General features: G+C 45.1%; 1 protein-coding gene across 1 annotated transcript in view; it reads right to left on the bottom strand.

Moving 5' to 3' along the window:
• Positions 1-2727: 2727 nt before the first annotated feature.
• The window catches only part of Lats2 (large tumor suppressor kinase 2), an 83199-nt gene continuing 61162 nt past the window's right edge, over positions 2728-24764 (bottom strand). The window contains exons 3-8 of the mRNA XM_042685585.1: positions 17872-18004; positions 12791-14247; positions 10406-10988; positions 8993-9175; positions 7240-7346; positions 2728-4038 (exon numbers count right to left, since the gene is read on the bottom strand). Coding sequence (XP_042541519.1) covers positions 3544-4038; positions 7240-7346; positions 8993-9175; positions 10406-10988; positions 12791-14247; positions 17872-18004 — 2958 coding nt within the window. The 3' untranslated portion in view covers positions 2728-3543. The remainder of the gene's footprint in view (positions 4039-7239; positions 7347-8992; positions 9176-10405; positions 10989-12790; positions 14248-17871; positions 18005-24764) is intronic.

A 24764-nucleotide genomic window follows, 5' to 3' on the forward strand; every position in this document is an offset into this window, starting at 1 on the left:
ATGTAGAATGCTGGGTTGTGGCTCACAACCGTAATCCCAATCAGGAGTCTCAGATTCGAGGATTGTGGTTCAAAGCCAGCCCGGTCCATAAGACTCATCTCTAATTAATCACCAAGAACACAGAAGTAGAGCTGTGGCTCAAGTGGTAGAGTACAAAAAAAAAAATTCAAGGCTAACCAGGAATACACAGGAAGACCTTGTTAAAGAAGAAAGGAAGGAGGAAGAAGGGAAGAGGAAGAAGGGAGGAGGGAAGAGGAGGGGGAGGAGGAAGAAGAGGCAGGCACCCAATGGCTCATGCCTGTAATCCTAGTTACTTAGGAGGCTGAGTTCTGAGGACCAGTATTCAAAGACAGCCACAGTGCAGGAAAGTCCATGAGACCCTGAAGTGGAGCTATGGTTGAAAACAATAAGAGTGCTAGCCTTACAATGCTTGATAAGAAATGTACTCATTATCTTGCCCATGTAATTGTAACCCCTCTGGTATAGTATTTTCACAATAAAAAAATACGTTTATAAAAAAAAAGAATGTCTACATCAGCTGCACTGGACATTGATGTAAGTGAACTAAGCAACTCAAGGGCAGTGATGGGAGGGAGGGAATGAGATAAGAAGAAGGAACAGGGGCTGGGAAGGTGGCTCAGTGGTAGAGCGCTTGCCTCACTTGCACAAGGCCCTGGGTTCGATTCCTCAGCACCACGTAAGTAGAAAAAGCCAGAAGTGGTGCTGTGGCTCCAGTGGTATAGCACTAGCCTTGAGCTGAAGAGCTGAGGGACAGCACCCAGGCCCAGAGTTCAGGCCCCATGACTGGCAAAAAAAAAAAAAAAAAAGAAATACACGTATCAACAGATTTGAAAGAAATCATTTTATTGTTAAAGGTCATAGAGTTCATAAACTATGTAGATTAAGATAATGATGACTATCATTGGAAAGATTAAAAGGTGTTTGTGACTTTAGCTAAGTATAACTCTGTCACGGTATTGTAAAATTTATGTAGTCACCTAATCTCAATAAAGAAATACTTGGAAAAAAAAAGTGCTAGCCTTGAACAAAAAGAGCACAGGGACAGTGCCCAATCCCTGAGTTCAAGCCCCATAACTGACAAAAAAACATAAGAGGAGAAGCCGAAAGAAGAGCTGATGCCAGTGGCTCACACCTACAAAGTCCAGGTTTGAAGCTAACCTAGGCAGGAAAGTCTGTGAAACTCTTATCTCCAGTTAACTACAAAAAAGCCAGAAGTAGAGGTATGGTTCAAGTCATAGAGTGCTAGCCTTGAGTGGAGGTGTGGTTCAAGTGGTAGAGTACTAGCCTTGGGCAAAAAGCTCAGGCCCTGAGTTCAAAACCTGGGACTGGGACTGGGGGGGGGGGGGGGGGGAGGGAGGGAGGAGGGAGACAAAAAACCACACACACACATAAACACACACAAAAAACATGTAGCTACATGTGATGCCCAAGAAGGTATGGGAGTTACTGTGTCCTGCAAGACAACATTGTTACATGTACAACAATAAAATGACACCAACTAAGAGGCTTGGATTCAAAATTTTAATAATAAATTGTGCCAGTAGAAGCTTTTAAAAGGCAATGATATATCAATAAATAATAGTTAAATTGAGTTCCTGAGAAAGAACCTACCACATGAAAGTATGTCAGAGCGCTGTAAATGACAACAAAGGAATTCCTATAAAATAGTGAAATACTGTAAGTCACGACACAAGCACAGCAGTCTTCAGGATATGCCATTCATACAAATGTAAACCAGTACACAGGAATTGTTCTTAGACACTGATAAACTTCTATGTGTTGCTGCCTAGATACATACTAAGTAATAGATATATTATGCTAAGAATTTCAAGGAAAAATAATGTGGAATAATATAATGAAAAATAAGATGCATCAGATCTTATAAAAAGCAAAAAAATCCAACTTTTCATTAATTCACATCACTTTAAATAAGAACCATACTAATTGAAATAAGGAATATTTTGTGTTTATCTATATAGTTATATATACAACTACATGTCTAAGAAAATACGTATGGCTTGTTTTTTTATTCCAATGTTACTTTGCAGATTTTTTTTCAAACAAAAGTTAAGAAAGTGTATTGTTTTAACCAGGTTGAGATTTGACACTTCAGAGCACACTACAAGAAAGAAAAAAAGAAAGGAAGAAAGAAAGAAAGAGAGAGAGAGAGAAAGAAAGAAAAGAAAAAAGAAAGAAAGGAGAGAGAAAAAGAAGGAAGGAAGGAAGGAAGGAAGGAAGGAAGGAAGGGAAGGAAGGGAAGGAAGGAAGGAAGGGAAGGAAGGGAAAGAAAGGAAGGAAGAAAGAGAGAAAGAGAAGAAGAGAGAAAGAAAGAGAAAGAACTGTGAGATTACTTAATTTCATGTTAAAGTCTCAGCTGTCTAAGACCAATGGAAGAATAACATCCATCTAACCTTATTGTGGAGCAGTCCATTAGGGATAATTAAATAGTAGTAGGATCTTAGACACGGAATTCCACACACCAACAATACAAGAATGAGAGCATGCTAGTCAGAGAAAAAGACAGAAGATCCATGATTAACCACAATATCTTGGCATAGCTGAATTCATCCCTTTTGACATATGTAGGTTTAGTACATGACAAATGTTGATGTTTACCAACCCCTGCAAGAAACCAATCATACCCAAAGACACATACATTTTAAAACAAAAATCACTTCTCATTTACACATCTGCATTTCTTTAACAAAACAATAAGGGATACAATCATGGCAAAGAAGTCACCCACACAATACATTAACTGTGGTCTAGAATACCTCATTTAAAAACACTTGGTACATACATATTCACAGGACCTGCTGTGAATGGCAAGATACGGTAATTTTATAATAGAAAAACCTCTGCTCATGCAGTACTTTCCACACACCAAACATCTGAACTCACAAACATATCATCTCTTTGCTCACACTTCCTAATATACTATATAATATGCAAAAAAGCAAAAAAAAGCAGCTTTTTAACATTATATCACAATTTTAAAATGTGAGAAATATACAAAACAGAAACAGTCTCCGTGAAATCTGAGCAGAGTGTTATTTTTTTAAAACATTATTGCACAGAGATTTCTTACCACATGTTCTTCACTTTTCATGTGTTTTCCTAAATGTGAATAAGTGCTATTGGACAAAATACAAATGTAGAAAATAACAGCAGCATGATTTGTCAAAGTTAATCCTTATAATTTAGTTAAGAAAAAAATGGATATCAACAAAATAAGTGCTCTAACTTATGCTAATTTTTTAAAATGTTTTAATGCAGTGAGAGAAGGTCTTCAAAAGCCAATTCAAAGGCATGGTGGCACTCCCTGCTGGCCATCAACCAGAATCTAGAAATAAAGATCAACTAGACTTGAGTCCCTTAAAAAAAAAAAAAAGTTTTTCTTGGTTTTTGGGTTTCCTTAACGAAGACCAGAATTTCAAGTGACGTAATCAACGGACTAATTTAAAATAAGAGCCACCAGGCTGTAAGCCCAACCTCTGACAAAACCAGGTGGCCCTGGGTCACCTACACATACACAGGCTGGCAGCTTTCACTCTGATCCACTAGATCAGAATTTTCTAAATCCAAGTTCTCAGCCTGCAAAACCTCTGCCCCCGAAGGCTTGGGACGTCTAAAGGGGTAGCCATTGTCATCAAAGAATCTCCGGAAAGTGAACTCATAGAACGCATGCTCTGGGTGCTTGTTGTGGGGGGAGGTGAGCGTGTCCCAGGCCTTGGCACTACCTTCGCTGGCCTCATTCTCAAGGCTCTCGTCATCGACTGGGTCAAAATTGGATGTGTCCATGGGGTGACTGACGGTGGGGACATAGGGGGCTGGCTGCTTGCGGATGTCGCTGGAGAAGTCAATGGTGCTGAAGAATGGGTGGGCCTTCAGGTCATCTGCGCCATCCCTCCCCAGACGGCAGTCAGCTGAGCAGCACAGTTTGGTGATGAGGTCCCTGGCCTCAGGGCTCAGCTTCACCTGGGCTGGAATGTGGAGCGTGTTCTCCCAGTTTATCACCTGAAGAGACAACAGAACCAAAGGCTTTCTCCTCACATTTCAAGGGTGAGCTGAGAGCTGGGCATCAGTGGCTCACCTGTAATTGGAGCTACTCAGGAGTCTTAGATCTGAGGATGGGCAGGGAAGTTCTTGAGACTGTTATCTTCAAAGATAACTTTTTGCAAAGGGCTAAAGGTAGGAATGGTAAGTCAAATGTTTTTTTTTTTTTTTTTTGTCGGTCGTGGGGCTTGAACTCTGGGCCTGGGTGCTGTCCCTCAGCTCTTCAGCTCAAGGCGAGCACTCTACCACTTGAGCTACAGCGCCACTTCCGGTTTTCTGGTGGTTTATTGGAGATAGGAGTCTCACGGTCTCTCCTGCCCGGGCTGGCTTTGAACCTCGATCCTCAGATCTCAGCCTCCTGAGTAGCTAGTATTACAGGCGTGAGCCACCAGCGCCCGGCTTTGGTAAGTCAAATGTTAAGAGTACCAGTACCCAGAGGCCCCGAGTTTAAGCTCGAGTATAGGCAAAAAGGAAAAATAAAATAAATTAATGGTAAGCTAAAGTGTGTTTTTTTGATAGTATATGATGCTGTGCCATTTATTTATTTATTTATTTATTTATTTATTTTTGGGTCTGGTCATGGGGCCTGAACTCTGGGCCTGGGCACTGTCCCTCAGCTCTTCAGCTCAAGGCTAGCGCTCTACCACTTGAGCCAGATGCTGTGCCTTTTAAAGCATCTAGTGTCAGAAAAAAAAAAAAAAGACACAGAGGAAGCAATTGTTGGTCCAAGCAGCAATAAGTCAGTGTGGTTTTAGAAGATGGCTTGTCATTTTCAGCTCAGAAGACACTGATTTTCTTCTATAAAAAATACTGTGTCAAAAAAAAAAAAAAATACTGTGTCACTGGGCACCAGTTGCTCATACTTGTAATCCTAGTTACTCAGGAGGCTAAGATGTGAGGATTGAGGTTTGAAGTCAGCCCAGGCAGGAAAGTCTATGAGGCTCTTTCAAGTCAGCTAATGAGTATAATTATGTTTGGATGTCACCCCTTCCTTTAGTTTCCCCTCTCATCTCTCCCACAAATTGTATAGTTCATTCATACTTAATACCATGAATTCATTTGCTCATCTTTCCTCCCTCAATTCTGCACCTCCCTTCTCCCCACTCCGCTAAAAATACAAAAGAAAAAAAAAACCAAAAAAACCCAACAATGTTTCCATTTCCTGGAATTCATCTCAATAAATAGTATTTTTTTTCCCTAGCCCTGGGGCTTGAACTCAGGGCCTGGGCACTGTCCCTGAGCTTCTTTTGCTCAAGGCTAGCACTCTACCATTTGAGGCACAGAGCCACTTCTGGCTTTTTCTGTGTATGTGGTACTGAGGAAAAGAAACCCAGGGCTTTGTGCATAGGCAAACACTTTACCACTAAGCCACATCTCTAGCCTATAAGTAGTTTTCTTTAGCAATGGCAATTGTTTTCTACTGTAGTCACTCAATATTTACTGGGCCAAAATAGTCACTGGGGACTTTTGGACAATAGACGGTAACTTTGGGGAGGGAGATAGGGGTGGGGGTAAGTGGGAGAAAAATGAGGGAGGGAGTAACAAGTTCCAAAAGAAATGTACTTACTACCTTACTTACGTAACTGTAATCCTTCTGTACATCACCTTGACAATAAAATTTTAAAAATGTTTCTTAAAAAAAGTAACTTCAGAGAGAAGAATGGAGGTATACACCCACTAAAATGGCCAGAATTAAAAACATAGGAGGAGTGAGGTCTTTAAGGGTTGGCAGAAAGAATGAGAATCAGTCAGAAGCTGTGTACTTTACTGGTGAAATTGTAAACTGGTACAGCTGTTAAACAGTTGGCAGTTCCTCTAAAAGTTAAACGTGGAATGACTACAGAGCCAGCAATCCCACCTCTGCCTATATATCCAAAGGAAATACTTGCATAGTCATGTTCATGGCAGCGCTTTTCACAACAGCTAAGAGGTAGAAACACCCAGAGGTTCATTGCTGGATGAGTGTATAAACAACATATGGTACAAACAAAGGATTCTAATTCAGCCTCCAAGAGGAAGGAAACTCCAACATTCTAAAGCACAATGAGCCTTGGAGGTGACATGCCAAATGAAATAAGGACAAATAATGTTCATTTCCATATATATGTGTTAAGTAGTCACATTCAGAGACACAAAATAAAACAGAGGTGAGGAAGGGAGGGGGGAGGTAGGGAGAAAGGGGGACTATTATTTAATGGGTACAAAGTTTCTGAGATTTAAAAACTGGAATTAAGAGTGTGGAAACGGTGAATCAACATTGTGAATGTAGGGGCTGGGAATGTGGCTTAGTGGTAAAGGGCTTACTAGATTGCAAGAAGCCAGGGGTTTGATTCCTCAGTACCACATACACAGAAAAAACCGGACGTGGTACTTGTGGCTCAAGTAGTAGAGTGCTAGCCTTGAGCAAAAGCAGCTCAGAGACAGTGTGCAGACCCTCAGTTCAAGACCCAGGACTGGTAAAAAACAACCAAACAAATAAATGGAAGGTGGGCACTGGTGACTCATGCCTGTAATCCTAGTTACCCAAGAGGCTGAGATCTGAGGATCAAGGTTCAAAGACAGCCAAGCAGGAAAGTCCCTGAGGCTTTTTTTTTTTTTTTGTCAGTTGTGGGGCTTGAACTCTGCGACTGGGGCACTGTCCCTGAGCTCTTCAGCTCAAGGCAAGTGCTCTACCACTTGAGCCACACAGCCACTTCCAGTTTTCTGGTTGTTTACCTGGAAATCAAGTCTCATGGACTTTTCTGCCCAGGATGGCTTTGAACCACAATTCTCTCAGATCAGCCTGCTGAGTAACTAGGATTACAGGAGTAAGCCACTGGCACCCAGCTTCCCTGAGACTTTTATGTCCAATAAACTAACTACCAAAAAAGCTGGAAGTAGAGCTGTGGCTAAAGTCACAAGGCAGTAGAATAGATCAAGAAAGCTAAGAGACAGTACCTAGGCTCTGAGTTTAGTATCAAAAATAAGCCCCCCCCCACCCCTCCCAAAAAAAAAAAAACATTGAGAGTTCAAGACCAGCTGGGGCTACATCAGAGGCTGCTTTAAAACAAAACAAACAAAAAATTCCATTATAACCAATAAGAAGTCAGATAGTGATTGAGGATTTCAGAAGCATCAGAAAGTATAGCGCTCATAAGCAGGTGCACATCCCTTCCCACTTACCTTCAGCTGGGTTTCTGTCGGGGTAGGTGCCAAAAAGGGCGGCTGCCCCACCAGCATCTCAAAGAGAATCACACCAACGCTCCACCAGTCACAGAGCTGCGTGTACCCTGAAAGATAGCATTCAATCAGTCCCAGTGCAGCGCAGACTCCCCGTCAAGATGACTTCTGTCAGATCCTGAGCATATGGACTTCAGGGAAGCAAGGAAGCATACTCAGGTAGTACTGGTGCTCATGAAAGAAGACAGAGTCCTTGCAGGGACTCAGAAAGCAGCTGGAGGCCTCATGCCAGTGTGCTAGCCACATGGTACCAGCCACATGGTACTTGCTTACTTCCAGTCAGCAGTATGTGATATATTTGGGATGCTTTCATAATAAGAAACCACTTTTTTAATTTTAAGAGATCACCGTAATCTTTAACAACAATACTTGTTACCAACTGATCACATAAACAGAGGCACAAATGAAAATAGTAGAAATCAAAAACCACAAAGTGCCATGACCTGAGAATAGTTGGATAAAGCCATCATTAAGAGGGTTTCCTGGGGACCTTTAAGGCATTTTTGGATGGAGCTGAAGATATGAAGAGAAGGGCCACTCTGGCAAAGATGACTGGACAATGCACTGTAACTCCAAATGCCTTTCCTGTATATGTGGCTCTAGCAGAGCCAAGCGTTTCCCCACAACAAATCCCTGTCTGGGGTAGGTACTCAGGGCCACACTGAGGTGGGAAGGTTCATTTAACTTTTGATTATCTCGTAGTTTTCCTTCAGAGCTCCATTGTTTCTCCTAGTCAAGAGGAGCTAGTCTTGTTGCCATGTGGTCCTTGTTATTGGGAACTAAATTTATGAGAGGTCAGCCCCTCGGATGGCCTGCTGGATCTCTGGATTCTCTCCTTTACCCATTTGTTTTGCCATTGAGACTCAAGAATAACACAGTCCAGAGCTCCTTTCCTGGGCACCAGGTTAGTACTCACTAACTGTGGCTGAGTGGCTCCTAGTTACCTCCTGCCTGGAATCTCCGCACCAAACAGAAAAATCCTCAATCGGAACAGGTCTGGCTGGCCCCAACAACATCCAACAATGCATGTGGAGGGAGAGACTGCCTGTTACCTGAATTAGCACTACATAGAAGCAAGCCAGCAGCCCACCAGTTGTTATGGGCCATATAGGCCCATATGTGTAGGGATTCCTCATTTTCTGAAACCAATGCTGTGTTTGACCAAACAGACAAATCCATCCAGGAGACAATTTCTGCTGAGTATTAGTGACTTTATGCTCACTACAAAGGTAGTGTGGTAAGATTTGTCAGTAGTTTGGGGCTAGCAGAAAAATGAGAGAAAAACAGTGTTTTTGTGCTAGACACAGAATTACCTGGTCAGGAATATAGGACAGAAAGTGTGAGGCTGAAGCCCAGGGATGGGGTTTGGCAGATCAAGTAGTAGTCCCAGAACTGTTTCCATCACGTGTTCTGGAAAATTCAGTTTCAGAGCCACTTCCTCTGGATCTTAAGGTAGAAAGCCCAGACGCTACACTCATCACAGCCAGAGGGAGGGGACAAGCGGACACTGGCCTAATAGTGCATGAAGCAAGAAAAGCTTCCCTGGGCACAAATATACATTGGAAATATTTAGTCTTGGAAACCTAAAGGAAAGAGAGACCTCATAAAAGTTATCCGGCCCCTCAGGGCTGGAAAGGAAAATCAACTCAAGTCAATGGCTAGCTGTGAGCTTGTGACAAGCAACCCCTTAGTGTACCTTTTCGCAGAAGCACCTCTGGCGCGATGTAATTTGGAGTCCCAACCAGGGAATGTGCCAGGCACCTCTGGTGCTGTTTCTGTGCTCTCTGTTCTAGAGTCTTCAGCCTGTCCCCACATCGGCAGTTAGACACATTGTCCCAGAGGTCACCAGGCTCCATGCTGTCCTGTCTGATGTGGCTCCCTTTGCCAAGGAATGAGGGATGGTAAAAGAACAGAAAGTAATGTGAATCTTATGAGCCAATGTGACAAATCCATAGTTTAATGCAATTAAGTTTTAACAAGTAATTTCAATCAGCTACTAACACATTAGGACAAAGAATCCTCCCCAAACTGTTCCACAAGGATATCTGTGGTTCCTGATTGAGACTTGTACAAGCTAAGGGCAATGCCAGTGGCCCGAAGTAGTAATAGCAAAGAACACTGTAGTAAGCAGGCAATCAAGCATGGTAAGAAAGGCTGGAAAGGAACTGAACTTCGGTGGCACATGTTGTAATCATGGTTCAAAGCCAGCCTAGGTAACAAAGTCTGTGAAACTCCTATCTCCAATTAATCAGCAAAAAAGCCAGAAGTGGAGCTGTGTGGTTCAAGTGGTAGATAGGTAACCTTAAGCCAAAAAAGCTCAGGAAGACCACTCAGGCCTCGAGTTCAAGTCCCAGCATGGATTAAAAATTAAAAAAAATAAATAAATAAAAAATAATATAATAATAAAAGCAAGCCTGGAAGGATGAGGGCATGCCACTCTGCTCACTTTTCACACTAATGGCACCTGTCCAGTAAGACATAATGAGCATAGAAAAACTAAAGAAGACTTCAAAAATGGGCTCAGTGAAATGAAGGTTAGTTTTGAGTTAAATATTAAAAGTGATTAATTCAGGTACTCCAATCATAAATAAGGTAAGCAGCAGCTGGTTTTAGTCTTTGGAAATAGAACCATAGGAAATGAAGCTAACGATACATTAGAATCAGGTCAGCTGTAAGAGGAGCAGTGAGGCTTTTCCTTGTCCTTTTTATGCCCAGGACCATGTCCATGCTAGGCAAGTGCTCTGACACTGAGCTACCCCCTTAGACCATACGCTTGTTTTTCAAAGCTTCTTTTAAATAATAGAAAAGTGATGTTTCTTCACAAAGTTCCTATGATCTTAAAACGTAGCAACTAAAGGCTACTGCCGTAAAAACAAACAAACAAAAACCCAAAAACACAGCCACAAAAAATACCCCCAGCCTCCCCTTCCCCACCAACTCACATAAATTACACTATTCCTTCAGGGAGAAAAGGATGTTACATCAAATTATAAAATGGAGTGAGAGGTAACTTTGCAATGATTAGGAGCCACCCGGATGGGACCAATTGCCCCAGAATGTTGATCTCCAGATGGATGTGGAGATGCCCACAGCACACCCAGGACAGTACCTTTCTGGTAGTATTTTGAATTATGAGTCCACCTAAATCCAGTGCAGAGGCCAAAATCTGTCAGTTTGATGTGACCATCCAAGTCAATCAAAATATTGTCAGGCTTGATGTCTCGGTGGATGAAGCCCATCTTGTGGACACTCTCAATGGCTAAAGTCAACTCTGCGATGTAGAAGCGGGCCAGGTGCTCAGGGAAGACTTCCATCCGGATCAGCAGGCTCATCATGTCCCCCCCAGGGATATAGTCCATCACAAAGTACAGGCTATCTTTGTCTTGGAAGGAGTAGTAGAGTTTGACTACCCACTCATTGTCTGCCTCAGCCAGGATGTCCCTCTCAGCCTTGACATGGGCCACCTGATTCCGATTTAGGACATCTTTCTTCCTCAGGGTCTTCATGGCATACAAGGCATGCGTGTCTACCTTGCAGGCAAGGCACACTTCTCCAAAGGCACCGATCCCCAGGGTTTTGATTTTCACAAACATGGACTTGTCCATCTTGGCCCTCTTCAGCCTGTTGTAATTAGACTCCTTTTGGTAGAGGATCTTCCTCATCTGTTCCTGTTCAGCCTCACAGAGTCCAGCCTACACACAAGGAAAATGAGTCAGGAGAGTCACCTTAGCGAGCCCAGTGGCAACAAGGGATTGGGGCAGGGAAAGCCCTGGAACCAAGAGCATGCTACAGAAGAATGGTCCTACTACACTACAGGCAGAACAATAATAATTAGTATTATTCTTTTATCCATATAGAAATAAAAATTTGTAACCCAAAGGAAGAGCAGACAAAAACAATTCTTCTGTAGGTGACTTTCAACTCTAAAAATGAAGGAAACTCTCTACTAGTTAAAAGATAAGGGGAAAGGGATGATACCATTCCTGGAACTCCTCGAGTAATCACCAGCTCAGAGAAGATGGGGAAGAGAAAACATAAAGCAATGAATGGGACAATAGAAAGAACACAAACTTGACTTTCAGAGTCTGGAATGATTGGTTCTGTGTAACTCATATTTACTGCTACATTATCTTATTATTTCAATAAATACCTCTGCCTAGCATTTCATAGTGTCAATTACTTGGTATGTTTAAAATATTACTTACAAATTACTTATAGGATGTATCAATGGATCACTACTAGATATATTCTTCTTTAAAAATCTCAGTTTCAATTTATAAACCTGGAACTTTGGTTTTATTCATTCAGTGGTAAGTCATCCTTCACATAGCTTCTTCAAGAATGAGGAAAATGACATAAAAATCAACTTGCCAGTTTACCTATTAGCCACATTATACACAGCTATCACAGATTCCCCAAGGTCAGCAGGAAGGGAAGGAGAAAAGGAAGCCACCACATTTGTGACTTTTCTGAGTCACTGATCCACAATAAGACTATGAAGCCAGGTGCTGGTGGCTCACAGCTGTAATCCTAACTACTCAGAGAGCTGAGATCTGAGGATGACAGAAGCCAGCCCTAGGCTGGCAACAACAAAAAAATCCAGCAAGGAGTGGAGGTTATAGCTCAAGTGGTAGTACAACAGCCTTAAGCAAAAATCCCAAGTGAGGGCTGGGAAGGTGGCTCAGTGGCAGAGCACTTGCCTTGCATGCTCGAGGCCCTGGGTTTGATTCCTCAGCACCACATAAGCAAAAAGAAAAAAGCCGGAAGTGGCGCTGTGGCTCAAGTGGTAGAGCGCTAGCCTTGAGCTGAAGAGCTGAGGGACAGCGCCCAGGCCCAGAGTTCAGGCCTCACTACTGGACCCAAAAATATATATATATATAAAAAAAAATCCCAAGTGAGCTGGGCACTGGTGGCTCATGTCTGTAATCCTAGCTACTCAGGAGGCTGAGATCTGAGGATTACGGTTCAAAGCCAGCCCAGCCCCAGCAGGAAAGTTCGTGAGACTCTTATCTCCAATTAACCACCAGAAAACCAGAAGTTGTGCTATGGTTCAAGTGGTAGAGTACTACCCTTGAGCTGAAGAGCTCAGGGACAGTGCTCAAGCCCTGAGTTAAAGCCCCATGACTGAAAGAAAAAAGAAAAAAACAAAAAGTGAGAACAGGAGGCCCAAGTTCAAGCTCCAGAAGTGACACATGGACTGAAACACACACACACACACACACACACACACACACACACACACACACACACACACACACACACACACACACACACACACACACACACACACACACACACACACACGACTATTACCCTGAGATGGGTTTGTGATAAAGAAATGTAACAGAATTGAGTAGGACTTCCAGAGAATCCTGTTACCAACAAGAGGAGAGGGAGAGAGGGAGGGAGGGAGAGGGAGAGAGAGAGAGACAGAGAGAGAGACAGAGAGACAGAGAGAGAGAGAGCGCACGCTAAAAATGAAGACAGAAATTACTTTGCTCATTTCTTGCTCCAGCTGCAGCCTGCGGTTCACCTTCTGCTGGTAGGTCTTTATAACATTTTCCACATGTTGTTCCATGAAGAACTTAAAGGCAGATGGGGAATAGCTCTTGGTGCGAGACTCCCTCTTCTCCTCGTCTCTGCCGTCTTTGCGCACAGGCACTGGGGAGGTCTGGATCTGCTTTTTGTCTTTGCGCACAGGCACCGGGGAGGTCTGGATCTGCTTTTTGTCCTTGCTGCCTTTGTCCCCCTTTGCGCTCTTGTGGCTCTTGCCGCCCTTGCCGGCGGGCTCTGCGCGAAGGCTCTGCTCCATACCAGCACACAGGCTGTCCAGGCCTAGGTCATACTGCTCAGACTTGCTGTGCAGCAACAGGTGCTTGGGGTAGGGTGGTGGTGGGCACCTGAGGTCTGGGCCCCCATACTCCACATCCAGGGGGTGAGTACTGGTATTGCCCAGGCCCAGGCTATGTTCTTCCTTGCTGTCTAGCCCCTCAGGGGCAGGGGCAGCGGCAGGGGCAGGCACCCAGGCGGGGTGTGAGGGCCCCACAGCTGTCTGTGGCTCAGGTCTCAGCACCCGCACACTCTTCACAGGGTGCAGAATGTGTGCGGCTGTCACGGCCGTGACAGTGTTGGGGGCGGGCAGGGAGGGTTCAGGCTGGCCTGTCACACCGGCCCGAGGTTGCTGGCTATTGAAGGAGTTGGTCCTGCTGGGTCCTGGGCCACTGGACCGGAAGGCCATGTGCTGGCGTGGTGCCTCCAGGCCAGGCTTCTGCAGGGAGTCACGGCGGGCCAGCGTGGCACCTGGCCACTGCTGCACAGGGGCACCACCCAGCTCATACAGGTCCATGTTGAGACTGTTTCTGGAGGAGGCAAGCAGGCTCTGGGTGGGGCTGTCACCAGCAAACCCCTGGCCTCGGGACCCCATCACATGCAGTTGGTGGGTCCCAGCCTGCTTGTGGTGTATGTGTTGAGCATACAGCCCTGTGGTTGGGGCTGAGAAAGCCAGGCCAGGGCCTGGTGGGCCCCCTTGACCCTTGGCAGCCAGGCCAGAGTAGCCTCCTGGCTCTGGTGGCGTCTTGCTCTGGAAGGAGGGACTGCGCTGCACACCATAGCCCAGGGGCTCAGCTGGCACCAGGATGTGTGGGCGGCTGTAGTGAGCACCTGGCAGTGGCAGGGCTGCACCTGAGGAGGGAAAGTGCGTTCCCCCAGCCTCCACTCCTGCACCATAGTTTTTGGGAGGGTGCTGGTGGCCATGCACCCCATGGGGGCTGACCCCAGAATAGAGGAAATCCATGTAGGGCCGTGGCACATCCTCCAGTGCAGTGGGGCCCTCGGTGCCAAAGCCTGGACCCTCGTAGGCGGAGCTGCCCAACGGGTGATAGGGTGGATAGGCTTCACCTGTACCTTCGAAGCTGGGCCTCCGTGTCACCGGGGCAGGTGCAAGGCCCTTTCCTGCAGCAGAAAGAACAGAAGGATAGCATCAGAGTGAGACTAAGGGTGTCTTGGGCAGAGGAATACGAGTTGAGTAGCAGTCGCTCCAAAAGGGATGATGAGAGCTTTTGGTGCCCCCACACAAGTCCTCAATTCTTCTCACCTCCTGATTCAACACCCCATTGACACTTTGGCAGTTCTGTGAATCTCCCACTCTGTGGTTCTGTTTCATTTCTGCAAGAAGACTTTACTAGCACTAATTAAAGTTGTGGGATTATGCATACACACCCTTGCAAATCACCATTTTGCCCTTGTGAGGTAATCTCCTTAGCCACTCCTTCTAGGAAAAGTCTTCCCATTACTTAGAATACTCCACAATGAAGTACATAAATTAACATGCCAGTTAAACAGCTCCTAAGGCTAGTAAGGGTGCTTAGGCCCTGAAAGATCAGAACATTTGGCTGCTTGTTTTCTTTGCTGTTTCCTTTCACTTTTTTTTTTTGGGTCCGGTCGTGGGGCCTGAACTCTGGGCCTGGGTGCTGTCCCTCAGCTCTTCAGCTCAAGGCTAGCACTCTACCACTTGAGCCACAGCGCCACTTCCAGCTGTTTTCTTTTTGCTTATGTGGTGCTGAGGAATTGAACCCAGGGCTTCAGTCATGCAAGGCAAGCGCTCTACCACTGAGCCACCTTCCCAGCCCCTCCTTTCACTTTTGCTTGTAACAAACCTAGCTGTGTAAAACAGTCTGTCCCTGAATTATGTTTTTCAGCAAGAACAAGAACCCACCAGGTCTTAAGTGATCCAACTCCTGTAGGTGAAAGGATCTGTGAGTTCTCGTACTTTCAGGTTGATCCTCATACTAGCCATGTTTCTTGGGGCTGAACAGATGCACAAGGACTCCACTCTGAGCTGAAAAGAGTATATACTGTCCAGCAGGGACCAATCACCATAATCTGGCATGGGAAGAGGAGAAGAGACCACAGGCCAAGGAGTGCATGGCTTACAGGCCAGAGAAGGTACAGTCTCAGTTTTGTCCGGAACCATGTAGACAGCCAGCATTGTTTTCTACATGACATGCTCCAGTCATGTGGGACAGTTTAGTTTACTGTCACAGGATTCCCAAAGTCTGCTTTTTTTCCTTCCCACTTCCGGCTTTTTTTTTTTTTTCCTGCTTATGTGGTGCCGAGGAATCGAACCCAGGGCCTCATGCATGCAGGGCAAGCGCTGCCACTGAGCCACCTTCCCAGCCCTTTTTTTTCTTCCCTAACAAAGGTCAGAATCATACCCACTCAAAATGTCTACTTTCCTTTTACCTAGTTCTCTAAATCAAAGGCTTCCTGGGTTTTTGTCTTTATTAAAATCAAATAAGGCAGGCAGGCATTGGGGGCTCAGAATTGTAATCATAGCTTCTCTTTTTTTTTTGTCAGTTGTGGGGCTTGAACTCTGGGCCTAGGCTCTGTCTCTCAGCTCTTCAGCTCAAGGCTAGCACTCTATCCATTTGAGCCATAGCACTACTTCCAGTTTTTTGAGTGGTTTATTGGAGATAAGAGTTTTATGGAGGGGCTGGGAAGGTGGCTCAGTGGTAGAGCGCTTGCCTTGCATGACTGAGGCCCTGGGTTCGATTCCTCAGCACCACATAAGCAAAAAGAAAAAAGCCAGAAGTGGCGCTGTGGCTCAAGTGGTAGAGCGCTGGCCTTGAGCTGAAGAGCTGAGGGATAGCGCCCAGGCCCAGAGTTCAGGCCCCATGACCGGACCCAAAAACAAAAAAAGAAAAAAGAGTTTTATGGACTTTCTTGCCTGGTCTGGCTTTGAACCATGTTCCTCAGATCTCAGCCTCCTTAGTAGCTAGGGTTATAGGCATGGGCCAGAGGCTCCTGGCTCCTAGCTACTCTTATCTCTAATTAACCACCAAAAAGCTGGAAGTGGAACTGTGGCTCAAGTGGTAGAGCATTAGCTTTGAGCAAAGAAGCTCAGGAACAGCACCCAGGTCCTGAGTTCAAGCCCTAGGACCAGCACAAAAATAAAAACAAAAACAAAAAGAAAAAAAACCCACAGGCTCCCTCCACAAACATCCAGATGGACTTCTGCTGCTGTCTCCAATTCCTGATTTTTCTACTTTAAGAAATTTTCCTGATTTAAATTTGATGCCTGGAAGGAATAAAAAGGGCTCCTCCTTTCATTTCTTCACCTCAAATGCTCTGCTCCAGAGCCTGCTTTGGCAGAGGATGCTGTAATCCAAAAGCTGTGACTTTGCCCATCCAGGACCATATCCGTGCCTCCATGATAACTCAGCAGAGTGAAGGCCTTAGCCATCACACTGAGCAGAAGTTACAGTAACCACATTATGGTTTGGTTGCCTGGGTTAATGCTTTCCTGTGATTACAGCACAGCAAAGGCCATTAGGAAAAAATCATTACAGAGTAGATCCTGTTTCCCTTTGCATCAGAACTCCAAGAATCATGATGTAAATGAACAGGAACGCATTTAGAAAGACCTTCTCTCAAGAAGAAAACAGAAATCTGTGTTCTCCTAACAACATATATAACTTGTAAGACCTGTGAGATGTTTCTCATTCATGTGAAGCAGGTTTTATTCCAGGGTTTCCATAAAAATGGAGAAAATACTTTTGCAAGCTATAGATCCTTTATCACATACTAGGGTCTCAAAGTACCTAAAATATGGCCTATCCTGCATTCTCAGGGAAGAACATAATTGATAGCCAATAAAGCACTGTGGGTTCCTTTGTCCATTCCAGGGGACACTTGAAAAAATCCCAGAGATCCCTAGAAGTACCTGTCATTGAGTGTGAAAAAGTTGTGCTTTTGGTTGGTTGTAGGGCTTGAACTCAGAGGCTGGGTGCTGTCCTTGAACTTTTCTGCTCAAGGCTAGCACTCTACCACTTTGAGCCACAGCTGCACTTTCAGGTTTCTGGTGGTTAATTGGAGAAAGAGTCAGAGATTGCCGGGGTTGGCTCACGGGGACTTTCCTTCCCTGGGTTGACTTGGAACCTTGATCTTCAGCCTCTGGAGTAGCAGCTACCAGCCTCGCTTTTTTTTTTTTTTTTTTTTTTTTTGGATGCTGATCCTAGGAGCTTGAACTCAGCCTGCACACTGTACTTGAGCTTTTGTACTTAAGGCTAGTACTCTACCACTTGAGTCATACTCCACTTCTGGCTTTTTTGGTAGTTTATTGCAGATAAGAGTCTCACAGATTTTCCTACTCAAGATGGTTTCAAAAATTGCAATCAGATCAAGCCTCCTAAGTAGCTAGGATTACAGGTATGAGCCACTGGTGCCCAACTTAGAACTGGTAAGTATTTCAAAGACTTTTCTCCAGGAAAAGAGCAAGTAAAAAGAACATATTTACTCACTCTGCTGGGTTTTTTTCATTTTTTAAGAAAACAAAACAAGCACAAAAACCCTCTAGACAAGACTTACTACAGGTTATTTCAGATAGGGGTAGGGTGAGTACATAGACAAGTTTCTCCCCTCTCTAGGCCTTACTATCAGGCCAGAGTAGGCTCAGTGCATCCTTTGGCCATACAAGGCTGTGTCAAGTAATTATCTACTGACTAAAGCCAAGCTATCAGACCTCTTCCTGCTAACAGTTCCATGTCCTCAAATTCTCATGCACCTCACTGCACTCACCTGGGGAAGTCTGTTTAATGACACGAACAATCTGTTCATTCCTCGGGTCCAGGTAGCCCATCTTACTGATATACTCCAGGGCGGCTTCAATACTCCTGCTGCCCGTCTGCTTGAGTGCTCTGCCTGCCATTTCCTGGGAAAGAAGCATGGAGAGGTAAGCACATATCATTGTCACTAGTGACATGTGTCCCCACACAGTGCCTACCAGTGCCCTTAGAACATTCAGAAAGTATCTAGGTGGCATCTAATGACAAAGGCTGAGGTTATACGACACCTGCACTGTTGAGCCTGTGTCCAGAGCTCAAGAGAATCTGAATACATAGTAGATAAGGAAAAGCTTAAGCTCCTCTCTTCTGAGAACTCTTTTTTTTTTTTTGCCAGTCATGGGGCCTGAACTCTGGGCCTGGGGCACTCTGGGCCTTGAGCTGAAGAGTTAGCGCTCTACCAATTGAGCTATAGCACCACTTCTGGCTTTTTCTGCTTATGTGGTGCTGAGGAATTGAACCCAGGGCCTCACACAAGCAAGGCAAGCACTCTACCACTGAGCCACCTTCCCAGCCCCCGTCTTGTAAAAAAAGCCAGAAGTGGCGCTGTGGCTCAAGTGGTAGAGCGCTAGCCTTGAGCTGAAGAGCTGAGGGACAGCGCCCAGGCCCAGAGTTCAGGCCCCATGACCGGACCCAAAAAAAAAAAGAAAGAAATTATAAGACGAAGAATTGAAGGAGTCAGGGAAGTAGGATCTAATCCTAGCTCACCCCTAGGTGTGCCCTGGGGGAGAGGGAGGCTGTTAAGAAACTCATTTAGCCTGGCACAGGTGGTGGCTCACACCTGTAATCCTAGCTATTCAGGAGGCTGAGATCTGAGGATCATCAGACCAGGTAGGAATATCCGTAAGACTCTTATCTCTAATTAACCAATAGAAAACCAGAACTGGCCCTGTGGCTCAAGTGGTAGAGCACTAGCCTTAAGCTGAAGAGCTCAGGGACAGAGCCCAGGCCCATAATTCAAGCCCCATGACTGACCAAAAAAAAAAAAAAAAAGATTCACTTATGAAATACTTGAATGCCTATTGTTTATCCTCTCTGGTGCTGGCCACAGCACTAGAGACTTGCCCTTAGGGATCTGACTAGTTGGGTCAAAGGCAGGCAATAATGGGAGCATTTTGAGCCCTGTTGGTCACTTTGAACTGGTGTGGGATGAACACAGGGCAGGAGGAAACAGGCAGAATGGACATGAGTCAGGAGACAATATCCTCTCGCCTCCCCTGCCCCAGGAGGAAGGGATGGCATCGATGGACTGGGCAGGAGAAGTTCTAGGTATAGAATAGGTATCCATATTGATGGACCAGTTAAAGCAGTCCTTGGGGATAGGTGGCCTAAATGGCAGCAGTACTCAGGAGCCAGGATGGGGAGCTGCAGCCTGAGGTCAGATTATCCCAGGTATTGCCCCTGTGAACAAGTTCTCAGGAGCACTCAGAGACCACTATCATATCATATGAACATGAACCTGAGGGCACTGTAAGGTGCAGAGCTGGAGGTACTCAGGTGAAAGAGGCGAGTCAAAAAAAAAAAAAAGGAGCCGGGCGCCGGTGGCTCACGCCTGTAATCCTAGCTACTCAGGAGGCTGAGATCTGAGGATCTCAGTTCAAAGCCAGCCCAGGCAGGAAAGTCTGTGAAACTCTTATCTCCAATTAACTACCAGAAAACTGGAAGTGGCACTGTAGCTCAAGTGGTAGAGCGCTCGCCTTGAGCTGAAGAGTTAATGGACAGTGCTCAGGCCCAGAGTTCAAGGCCCATGACAAAAAAAAAAAAAAAAAAAGAGGACTCAGAAATGTGCCAGTGTGACGAAGGCTTTGACTTGGCACTTGGCCTTTTGGGACACAAAGACTAGGACAAAGAAAGAACTTCATGGATGGTGGCTCCTGGACAAGGACAAAGCAGAAGCCAATAGAGGAAGCAAAAGGGGCTTCCACAGAGGAGAACCTTGAACACTGTAAAGAACAATGAGAGAGCAGGAAGAGAGCAGAAGGTGAGGAAGTCATGGGTGGGAATAAAGGAAGTCTCCAGGACACTGGGGTGGCCAGAGCTGCTTTCAGATGAAGGCAATCTGGCGTGGAAGAGAGAACCACTCTATCCCTACAACCTCTGGATAGGCTACATGGTATCTATGACTTCTATGCCCTTGAGCTGTCTATGTGTCTGTCTACTTCCTTAGGACTAGGACTAGGAGAAATCTGGCCAGGCCTGAAACTCCACATGACTAACTGCTGCACCTACCTACCTCACAAAGGGCACAAACTATATGCTTATTACCCACAGGGCCGATCACCTAACATGAACTTTTAAGAACAGGGCTGCTCTATGAGGTGGCACGGGCTTGACAGAAAAGACAAATGTTTGTCATCTGGAGAAGCCATGGGAGAAGGTAGTGGAGTTCAGGCAGGAAGAATGTCCTGCCTTGCCTTCTTAGCTGTGCTATGCAATGAGGTCATGTCTATGAGACCCTCAGGGCCAAGTGCTAGTGGCTCACACCTATAATCCTAAAGTACTCAGGAAGTTGAGATCTGAGTATCATGGTTCAAAGCTAGCCTGGGCAAGAAAGTCCATGAGACTCTTCTTTCCTATTAATCACCAAAAAAATCAGAGGTGTAGAGCTGGGAATTGTGGTTTACTGGTAGAGTGCCTGCCTAGATTACAAGAATCCATGGGTTCGATTCCTCAGTACCACATTCACAGAAAAAGCATGAAGTGGCTCTGTGGCTCAAGTGGTAGAGTGCTAGCCTTGAGCAAAGAGAAGCTCAGAGACAGTGCCCAGGCCCTGAGTTGAAGCCCAGGACCAGCAAAAAAAGACATTCCAGCCAATCACTCCAGAGCTTTTGACACCTATTAACAATTGCGGCAATGAGAGTTGGCTCTAAACACAAGCCTTTGCTTCATATGAAATGTGTCCAGTAGCCACATCTCTTTCAGGGTAAATCACCAGCCTGCACTTGTCACTTCAGGTCTTGTTGGCAATTAAGAAGGTGACAACTCCTGAAAGGACCACATCACCTGTAAGTGAGTTCAGACTTGTACTATTTTAAGATCTGTGTTTACTCTATTTCAAATCTAAGAAAGAGGAATCAGCACAAGAACATATATGAAGACTTGGGCTCATCAAACTGAATCACATTCATGAGTCAACTTGTTTATAAATAAAATTACCGGTCCATCATCTGTGTGTAGCAAGTATGTTTGTTTCTACACGGTAACTCTCAGAAGATGCTATGGAGATGCACAATAATTCTCCTAAGGCCTTAGGGTATTTCCTTGGTTTGCCTTTTGTTTTTGAAGTGCATGATCCTGACATAACCCTCATTATGCAGGGCCTCTCACATGTCGATACATGTTCTACCATTGAGCTACACTGTCAGCCCTGTCCATCTGTGTGTGTATGTGTTTTGTCAGTTGTGGGGCTTGAACTCTGGGCCTGGGTGCTGTCCCTCAGCTCTTCAGCTCAAGGTGAGTGCTCTACCATTTGGGCCACTTACAGTTTTCTGGTGGTTAATTGGAGGTAAGAGTTTCATGGACTACTTTCCTGCCTTTTAAAGCTGGCTTTGAACTGCAATCCTCAGATCTCAGCCTCCTGAGTAGCTAGGATTACAGGCGTGAGCCACCAGCTCCGGGCTCATCTGTGTCTTAAGAAAAGGAAAGCAGACTACATTTTTAGGTCTCTTAGGAACAGATATCTCTAGTATACCACATGTAAAGGCACAGCCCAGGGACTTGAGTTCACACTTACCCTCTGCTACCTTACAGCTGTGTAACCTTTACCAAATCCTCTTCCTCCTGTAAGCATACATTTCTTCATTTGGGAAATGAGGCTAAAAGGGTTAAAAGGATGTAATGGCCCATCCCAGCACCATTTCTGACATCACGGCTACAGTTTTCAGAAATATCATAGGTGCCTCTGGCAGAAAATGAGATGATGTGTATAGATTTCATGCAGATTCAATATTAATTATCTTTAGTGCTTTATATTCTTTTTTTGGGGGGGGTCATAGGGCTCATCTGCTCAAGGCTAGTGCTCTACTATTTTGAGCACAATTTCCAGTTTTCTGGTGGATAATTGGAGATAACAGTCTAACACACTTTCCTACTAAGCCTAGGCTTTGAATCATGATCCTCAGACCTCAGCCTCCTGAGTAGCTAGGATTACATGTGTGAGCTGCCAGCACCTGTTTAATGTATTCTCTTTTTTTTTGGTTGTGGGACTTGAACTCTGGGTCTGGGCACTGTCACTCAGCTCTTCAGCTCAAGGCTAGAGCTCTACCACTTGACCCACAGACCCAGTTTTCTGGTGGTTTATTGGAGATAAGAGTCCCATAGATTTTCCTGCCTGGGATGGCTCTGAAGGGCAATCCTCAGATCTCAGCCTTCTGAATAGCTAGAATTATAGGTGTGAGCCACCGGTGCTGGCTAATGTATTTTTAAAAAAATTGTATTTATATAAAGAAATGGAATGAGTTTTATTCAGTAGGCATCCACAAATACTTCCAATCTCTTCCAGATTACTTCAAAACTGCTGTGTGGGGCTGCGAAGGCGGCTTAGTGCTAAAGTGCTTGCCTAGTATACATGAAACTCTGAGTTCGACTCCTTAGTACCACATAAACAGAAAAGACTGGATGTGGTGCTGTGGCTCAAGTGGTAGAGTGGTAGCCTTGAGCAAAAGAAGCTCAGAGACAGTGCCCAGGCTTCGAGTTCAGTCCCTAGGACTGACCAAAACAAAACACTGCTGTGTAATTATTATCAACTTCTGCAGGCCAAAACTTTTGGGCAGCCCTCTCCTAAACCAAAGACAGAACCAAAAGCTGAAGTGGGGGAGACTGTATGTGTATTCCATAAATAAGTGAGTGAATGGCTGAATTCGACTCTGAAGGAGCTATAGGCAGGGATTGACACAAGATGCTACTGGTCTCCTAGGACAGGCTTATGTGCAGCATATGAGATGGTGAAGAAAAGGCACAAAGCTCAGATGATGCACCAAGACCCAGGTGAAAGGAAACTTAAGATGAACTGCTACAGCAGCAGCTGTAACAACTTCCCTAAGTAAGCATTATTCTTTCCCAGTAATTCGTGTCTGGGCCATCCTTTAGGGCAGCCTCTTATACAGAGGTTCAGAAACATCAGTGCTGATGGGGCTCTGTGTACTGCTCACCATTTACTATTAACAGAGCAATAAGGTGGGTAACATGATATAGTCACGGTACTAAATTCTTTTCCTAAAATGCTTTAGCAGGCTTACTCCAGGATTGTTCAGTGTCTTGGAAAAGTGATGTTGATCCAATAGGAACACAACCACGATGTCCAAGAAGCCAGCTTTCTTTTCTAGGCATAGAGCATGCTGGAGCTGAAGCCATCATCTGGCTTAAGATGCCTCCAGTCCTCAAATTTACTTCATTGTTGACCTACAACCGTAGTATAATGACTCCACATGAGCAAAACAGAACTGCTGGCTTTATCTCCCCTCCCTACTTAGGAATTATCTTCATGTCTCCAATCCAGAAGCACATTCTGTAGGCCTAACTAGGTAGAGTAGAAGACAACTATGGATACTATCTCTCACATTCCATACCAGGTCCAGCAAAACTTGGCATGGTATTAACTCCATGCGTTGTAATGTGAGAATCAAGGTACTGCCCAGATAATTGTCCTCTGGGCTCTTATCCTATCCTTTTTTTTGGGAGGAGTGTGGGTCGGGGGGGGGGGGGGGGGGGGGAGTGATCAGTTGTGGGACTTGAGCTCTGGGCCTGGGCACTGTCTCTGAGCTCTTCAGCAAGCACTCTACCACTTAAGCCACAGTGCCACTTCTGATTTTCTGGAGTCTCACAGACTTTCCTGCCCAGATTGGCTTTGAACCACGATCATCAGATCTCAGCCTCCTGAGTAGTTAGGATTATAGGCATGAGCCATGGGCACCTAGCTCTTACCCTATTCTTGTAGATTCAAATATATGTAAGTACATGAGCAAATGAAAACGTGCTTCATCGCTAAACACTGCTGCACGAAGACAAGAGAAAAGGCCGGCTGCTTATTCTTTTCTGGGGAACAGCCTTGGGCACACTATTCTCAGCCTCAGATACTTGGCTCTGGACCAAAGAGAAGGAACTAATCCTGCCCCTTTAAAGCAGAGCTCCTCAAGAATGTGTTTGCCTCACTGCTAAAATGAAAAGATGGGGCTGAGTTTGGCTCAGTGCCTGCTTAGCAAGCCCAAGGCCCTGAAGTCAAAGCCCAGAATCACCAAAAATATATTTTAAAACCCAAATCCAGGAAGTGGCACTGTAGCTCAAGTGGTAGAGCACTAGCCTTGAGCTGAAGAACTGAGGGACAGTGCCCAGGCCCAGAGTTCAAGCCCCACGACCGACAAAAAAACAAAACAAAAAAACCCAAATCCAAAAAGGAGTGTGTATGTATGTGTGTAAAATGTGATACACTCAGGTTTCAAACTTAACTGGTTTCCTGATGTAGAAGTTCTAATAAAATCCACCTTAGGTGAGTGAACTATATCTTTTGCAAGGATTTCTAGGCAGGGCATCTAGGGCCTTGTACATGTAAGCATTCTACCATGAGCTACACTACCGGCCCAATGAATTTTTTTTTTTTTTGGGGGGGGGGGGGTCAGTCATGGGGCCTGAACTCTGGGCCTGGGTACTGTCCCTCAGCTCTTCAGCTCAAGGCTAGCACTCTACCACTTGAGCCACAGCGTCACTTCCAGCTTTTTCTGCTTATGTGGTACTGAGGAATCGAACCCAGTGCCTCATGCATTCAAGGTAAGCACTCTACCACTGAGCCCCCTTCCCAGCCCAGCCCAATGATTTTTTAAAAGCTGGGATTTTTTTTTTTTTTTTTGTGCTGGC

This window comes from Dipodomys spectabilis, unplaced genomic scaffold (assembly GCF_019054845.1).
Source record: "Dipodomys spectabilis isolate Male_0828 unplaced genomic scaffold, ASM1905484v1 ptg000095l, whole genome shotgun sequence".
NCBI classification, from domain to species: Eukaryota; Metazoa; Chordata; class Mammalia; order Rodentia; family Heteromyidae; genus Dipodomys; species Dipodomys spectabilis.